We start from the raw sequence: 7,239 nt of genomic DNA, 5'->3' as shown, positions 1-7,239 counted from the left end.
AGAGTCCTTCTAACCCCTTCAGGACCTTTAGAACAGTGGCTCCTGGTTATAGGATGTTTGGGACAAAGGTGTTCTATTTCATAACTCTTCTCCTTCTGTGTGTTTGGGTGTTTGTTTTAGTGATTTAAAAGCTTGCAGAAGAGGGTGAAAAAGAAAGACAAGTCTCAGTTCTTGGAATGTATTTCAGTGACAGAGTAATTACCCAGTTTGTTTAAGGCAATAGGTTCAATCTTCACCACTCAGAAAAACAAAGCAAAATACACCTCTTCATCCAAATATCTAGGGTGAGTCCTATGTAATTAATCTCCCATGTAAGTGGTACTCTCATGTAATTCATCACCACTGAGACTCAAGCTAGATTCCTATAGATTCCAATGACAAGAGCTTGCACCAGAGCAGCTCTTTTAGATTTTGCTAGCATCTCTGAAAACTGGGCAGTATCTTATATGTAACTTTTATATTGATATCACTATAATGTGTATCTTTTTGTACTACTTTGCAACTCTGTATCTCAAACTTTTGTGTCCTCAAGTTCAACTTTGGACCTTGCTAGCATGGAGGGATTTGTTTTTCTTATCTCTTCAGAATTGGGAACTTTGGAAGAAAAACCATCCTGGCCCTTTGTACACATTACCATACCACTATAACATCTTTTCATTTTTCTATATGTTTCACAGAAGAATCCCCTCTTAAAAAAAAGAAAAGAAAAGAAGAAAAAGAAGCCATTAGTTACTATAACCAATCTCCTATATAAAATTTGATTTGAAGGTATATATGTATGTATGTTTTTGTTCAAGAAAATTAGGTGGCTGCAAACACAATACTTATCCAAGATGGACCAAAAGGGCAATGTTTAATCATGCACTCACTGAAAGAAATAAAAATCCACTTGTTAAACTTTATATTCAATGCTTATGCCACAATGATTTCTCCACTTTCAGGGGATACCTTCAATGTAATTTATTAATTGTTTTCTACTTTGCACTATAGGCTTCAGAACAACACCATCAATGACAATTAGTTTAAGTAGGGATGCTTTCCTTCATTCAGCAAATATTCACCTACTTCATACAAAAGTAACGTAAATCACTAAGCATGCAAAGTAGACATGTGGATTCCACAAGTTAATATAGATAAGGAAAGCATCACAAATTAATATTCTCTTTTTTGTTTGTTTTTTTATTTAATTTTATATAACAAAGTCCAATTAAATGAAAACAAACATTTATACACAATATTTGGGAATTTGGGCGTCGTTCTTTCCAAACTACTTCCTGCTGGTAAGGGGCGCTGTCGTGGGGGATTCGAAGAAGATTCAGATATCCTGGCTGTAGTCTGTAGGGCTGTTTTGTCCAGCTGTTTTGAATGTAGGATCAGCTTGTACTCTGTTTCAGGCGGTCTGGCGTGATCAAACCACATTAGTCTGGAAGGGAATCCACATCTTTTCATTTTCTGTGGAAACAAAAATAGAAATCCTTTTCCCCAGTAACTTGTCCTTCAACTTAAATTTTGGAGTCAAAGCATTTCTTTTTAATTTAATTTATTATTTTACATGTCGATCCCAGTTCCCTCTCCCTCCCTCCCACAAATTAATATTCTTAAAATATTGTTAGAAACAACTTAATGGTAGTAAAAAATATAATGAGTCAGTTTTACCTTTGATTTGCTAGGCTCTGTGGTGAATTCTTCTAACAATCCCTGTTTCACTATGGAAGAACAAAACACTGATAAGTAATTGACTCAGTTACACATAATTTCTTTAGCAGACCAAATCTGAACCCAGATTTGTCTGAAATCCCGGTTCATGCTTCTATTCCAAATTCTACCAGTCAGTATCATTAACACAGTGGTCTCTATAACATTAAATTAAACAAAGTTTGCCCTAAAGATGGCCCTATACTTGGCCAATTAGACAAGAATCTACACGTTAACGTAAGAAAAAGGTTAAATGATAGCCTAAATTTGGAATATACTTTTCTAACAAATAACTCAGTCTCAATCATTCATAGCATTCCACCTGCAGTAAGCAGTTGGGGAGGAACTGTTCTAACCCTATGTTCTCATTTGTATTTTGTTGCTGTGGTAAAACATTATTACTCAAAGCAACTTGGGGGAGGGAATGGTTTATTTGTCTCACAGGTTATAACCCAGAACTGAGCTAAGCCAAGGCAAGAACTGAAGGTAAGACCATGGGGGAACGCTGTTTGCTGGCTACTTTTCATGGTTTTCTCCTCTGCTTTCTTTATAACCTAGGACCACCTGTCCGGGGGGTAACACTGTCCACAGTTGGCTTGGTTAGCCTTTGAACATCCATCATTAAACAAGAAAATGACCACAGGCTTGCCTACAGTTCAATCTGATGGAGGTGATTCCTAAATTGAGGGTCCCCCTTGCCAGGTGACTCTGATTTGTATCAAGTTGACAACTCACCAGCACATTATGGAAAAAAAAAAAAAAAAAAAAAAACGGGCAAGCACTAAGCTGTAATCAATCAAGCTGTCTCTCCACATCAGCTCTGTTTTCTGTACATTTCCATGTTCTGTCCAAAACACATGGCATGACCATGTTGAAGAACAGCATCTCTGAACCTGTTTGTGATTTATGGGCTTCTTGGTTTGTGAATCATTCTTTGTTTCAGGTGATCAGTTTGTCTAAACTTTTTTATTTTTAAAAAGGTAGTGTTACCTGTGAGACTCAGTCCAGAAATCACTAGCATTACTTTAAAAGAAAATTACTGCCTCTGATTTTGAGTTTTGGAGCTTTATAGTAACATATCTAAACTCATAATTTTAGATGTAATACACAGCTCCCAAACCTTAACATATTTACATTTTACCTCTCTGGTATCCCGCCTCATTGTTCAAGGGAGGAGACAGTATAGAGAGGCCCAACTGCTTTCTCTCATAATGAAGCTATTAAATTGTAATTGATAATACTATGTTTCCAAAATTTGTCATAGCTGTGATCCTTTTTTAAAAGAAGCTGATTTCAACTCTGGGCCTGTCTGGACCACAGAGTGAGACTTAATCTCAAAATAAAAGTAGTGATTTCAGGGTGGAAGATACAGTTGTATTCAGGACGTGTTTTAGTATAAGATAAATGCTTCATCCTTCGCTTATTTCTAATATTTTTTTTTTGAAACATTCACACCAGAGTTGGGGGTTTGGGGAGTAACTTCTTGATATTTTCTAATTCTCGGCTCATTAAATACTTATAGAGTAGTTTGAAAGGTTTGGAGAGGAAAGCAAGGAATTAAATGTTCTCGTTTTCCTGAGGATTACGAACTCAGAGAAATCTCATATAATATAGGCGCTTGGGAGGCAGCGGTAGGGGGCAGAGGCAAGTTTGAGGCCATCCTGTTTGATATACTGAGTTCCAGACCAACCAGGACTACATAGTAAGGCCCTTTCATAAGAAATCATGTGGGTCTCAGTTAGAAGGCCTGGGCAGTTTAAGGGACCTCTGACAGTGGAACCAGGATGTATCCCTGGTGCACTAAAGGACTTTGGGAGCACATTCCCCATGGAGGGATACTCCCTTAACCTAGAGGCAGGAGGGAGGGCCTAGTCCCTACTCCAAATGATTTGACAGGTTTTGTTGATCCCTCCTGGAAGGCATCATCCTCCCTGTACAGTGTGGGGGGATGGGATGGGAGGGTGTTGGGGACCATGGCATGGGAGGGAGAGAGGGAGGGAGAGAGGAAGAGGGAACTGGGATCAATATGTAAAATAAGAAAAAAAAAAAAAAGAAAGCATATAAAATTATGACCTTTCTGAAGGAACTATTTCGAATCAGTTTTAAAACAGTAGCTGTATTCAGCAAGAGTCCCTCCTTAAAAAAACATACTAATATAGTATGTTTCAAAATAGCCATTCAAAACCTAGAAAATATATTTTCTGTGTGATACAAACAGGTTAACATAAACAAGTTTTTGTTTTTCAATCTGCAGAATGAAGCATCTCTTTCAAAGCTGAAAATTCACCAGCCTTGGTAGTGCAGGCCTGTGACCTTAGCTACGAGGGAGGCTGGCCCAGGAGGATTGAAAATTTAAGTGTAGCTCCAATAACATAGACATGCACTGTCCTCATTTTTTTTTTTAAGTTCAAAAAGTGTGTGTGGTGGCAGCGGGTGGAGCGGTCTGGGAATACAGCTCAGAAGAGAGCTTGTCCAGCAATTATGAGGCTAGAGGATCTAGCCCAGCATTCCAAAAAAGGAGTGACCCTTATAATTTTGAATTTTCAGAAGCATGTTGATTTTTTTTAAAGAAATAAAGAGAAGCATGTACAATCTACCCCATTCTCCACTTCAGGGTGTCTATGGGGAGAGGTCTTGGGGAAAACATTTGGCTAAGGTAGAGAGGAAATCTCAAAGAAGGCTCAAGCCAAGAGCTGGCTATTGTGGGAGGTGGCAGCGGCAGAGATGGAGGATGGTGCAGACTCTCCCTGGTAACAGGGAAGGGAGAAGTCCAACCTCCAGACGGTGATGCCACTTGTGGGTCCTCAGATTGGCGAGGATCTGGATGAGTGACGGGTGGGGCCTGAGGTGCTCGCTCGCGGCGGGAAGGTGGAGGCGGGGCCTCCTGTCTCACTGGCCTCCTGAGTTGCGGAGGGAGCTTGGCAGTGACGCGGGGCCCTCACGTGACCTGGGGCTGCAGAGAGACGCAGCCTTGGGTGCAGTCGTCACTCGTGTCTGGCCACCAGCTCCGTGCTTCCCTGCGCAGGGCGGGCTGGCATCGGGCCCTGGGCGAGCAGAGCAGGTAAGAGGCCCATACGCAGCGGCCCTGAGGGCGACAGCCTCCTGATGCTCCGGAGTGCGGTGCAGTGGCCGCGCGGCTTTCTGCACCGCAAAGAGATCGGTGGCTGCGCCCGGGAAGGGACGCCCCTACTTTTGGGAGGGCATGGCGGGGGTCTCTGGGAAGGGCCGACTGGGCCGAGTGGCGGGGAAAGAGTGCTAGACCTAGCCCTGGAGAGCGGGGAAGGGGGGCCGGCTGGAGGAGAGTGTGGGCGCCCGGGCAGGGGGATGGGCGGGGGGCGGTACTGAAATCAGCTCTGAGTTGCTCCCATCCCACCCTGTCGCAGGTCCAGTAGCCGAAAGTCGCGGCAGGAGCATCTCGGAGCGAAAATTGAGAAGAGAACTGCGCAGCAAGGGATAGGCCCAGGTCGGTTCAGGGGTACTGTTTGTTAGGGGGTGGGGGGTGAGTGGAGGAGCATACGAAAAGCCCTGTCTCGTACCCCACTGAGAGCCCCCACCCCACTCCATCTCAGTCCTCCATTTTGGTGCCTGCAGAGCTCAGGGAAAGGATCCTGGAAAATAAAAAATGGTGGGCTTTGGAGGAGGGAGGGAAAAGAGAGAGCTGGGGGGAGGGGCTCGACATGGAGGCTCCCTAGAGGTTGCCTGGAGACTCTTTAAGATGGGGTGGGGGTGGGGTAAAATGATAATGAAAACTTTTGTTGTTAGTTTTGGAATATTGCTGGTCAGTCCACCAAGCATTCAGTTTCTTTCCTTGCCCTGTCTTACTTGTGTTTAAAGAATAACAACCAGAAAACAAAATCTCATCATGGCAAATGTCCACCAGGAAAACGAAGAAATGGATCAGCCCCTGCAGAATGGACAAGAAGACCGCCCTTTGGGAGGAGGTGATGGCCACCAGCCTGCAGCAAACAACCACAACCGAAGAGGACAGGCTCGCCGACTTGCCCCTAACTTTCGATGGGCCATACCCAATAGGCAGATTCATGATGGGTTGGGTGGAGATGGAGATGATATGGAAATGTTCATGGAGGAGATGAGAGAAATCAGGAGAAAACTTAGGGAGCTACAGTTGAGAAATTGCCTGCGTATTCTTATGGGGGAGCTCTCTAATCACCATGATCATCACGATGAATTCTGCCTTATGCCTTGACTTCAGCCATTATCCATGAGATTCATACTGTGATTCCCGATGTATTCCTGTACCTTGCATTTTCCTGACATGCCTTTACTGATCTGTTTGTGGTGAGCCTTGTTTTACTTCCATGTGCCAGCTGGGTCTTGTGTTGCGAGCTTCTCTAATTGGAGATTGCCTTCCCACTCTGTAAGTTTCTGTCAACGATACAGTGTTGCCCATTTGCATGGAAAATGTAAAGTAAATAAAGCAACTGAAAAACAACCTGAATACTTATTATCGTCTCCTTAAAGCATATATAGTTACATAAGAAATGAAGACTAAAAAGTCTGAAATTCAACAGTATTGGGGAGGGGGGCACATGAATATCATTTTCCTTTTATTTGGAGTTTCGTAATTTTTTCAGTGATTTTATGAATTTATCACAGGTATATATAATTATTTACTCAACAACCTTAAAGCGGAAATCCTCATAAATAGACAATTTCTTAAATTTGTCCTGTAGTCTCTTCTGTGATATAGGGGTCAGTGGAGTTTTACGAAGGTGTGGGATAAATGAGATCAGGTGTGGCACTCTGCTGGTTTAGGTTTTTCCCTACTTGTTAGCCAGCATTCACTAAGCCCAGGCCGCCAGCCCACACCAAATAGTTGGGATGAGCTGAGGGGAATCCTTAGTCGTTGCCCTTTCTCCCACTTCCATACAGGAAAGTGGTGTGTTCCTCCATGTCATTTGTATGCTGCAATCCCACTGGTCTGATGACAGGCATGTGATTTGGGCATACATCCCCTTCTATTCCTGTTTTCTGTACCTGGGGATGACATGCCTGTAGTTCTCCGCACAGCTAAGCCTGATTTGTTTAAAGTATGTAGTGGCCTCAGTATGATAGTGTGGAAAAATGTCTTTATAACTTGACATATTTAGCCAGGTGAGTATAATCCCCCATGATCCTTAAGAAAGCAGCCGTTTCTAATGTTAGTTTTGTTCCCCCATTCAAAAAGCTCTGGCATGGGTGCAGTGGGGCCTAGCACAATAGATAGCAGATGCCTTTCAGGGCTATGCCCAGAGCTTCATTACTGTAAACCTCCAGAACACAAATGGGTTAACAGCTTTATGGTATTTCAACTGGGTTGGGGGAGGGTTGAAGGGGGTTGGGGGATGGGGAGTAGGTTTTCCTTAAAGCAGCTCTCAGCAGGCCTGCTCACCCAGTTTAATAGACTTCCTAGAAACATCAGTTTCACTGGGGAACAGGCATTCTCTGGCGGCATCCTGTTTGTCCCATCCATACCTGAAACATAAATGTCACTGTGAGCTCTTTTTTTCATTTCTTTAAATTTAAAGCCAGTATTTTCTCATT

General features: G+C 43.0%; 1 protein-coding gene across 2 annotated transcripts; it reads left to right on the top strand.

The window, feature by feature from the left end:
• The first annotated feature begins 5,080 nt into the window (after positions 1–5,080).
• Positions 5,081–6,148, top strand: Bex3 (brain expressed X-linked 3). Of its 2 annotated transcripts, none has more exons than XM_051179249.1 (2): positions 5,081–5,158; positions 5,530–6,148. In XM_051179249.1, exon 2 carries the CDS (start codon positions 5,558–5,560, stop codon positions 5,900–5,902), a length of 345 nt encoding a protein of 114 aa, XP_051035206.1. In that variant the 5' UTR covers positions 5,081–5,158; positions 5,530–5,557; the 3' UTR covers positions 5,903–6,148. The 2 variants fall into 2 exon arrangements, with proteins under 2 accessions (XP_051035206.1, XP_051035207.1); XM_051179250.1 differs by having other exon boundaries at positions 5,083–5,158; positions 5,576–6,148.
• Positions 6,149–7,239: the final 1,091 nt, after the last annotated feature.

The sequence above is a fragment of the Phodopus roborovskii genome, unplaced genomic scaffold, assembly GCF_943737965.1.
Source record: "Phodopus roborovskii unplaced genomic scaffold, PHOROB, whole genome shotgun sequence".
Classification (NCBI taxonomy): domain Eukaryota; kingdom Metazoa; phylum Chordata; class Mammalia; order Rodentia; family Cricetidae; genus Phodopus; species Phodopus roborovskii.
This window is presented reverse-complemented; position numbering and strand designations above follow the sequence as displayed.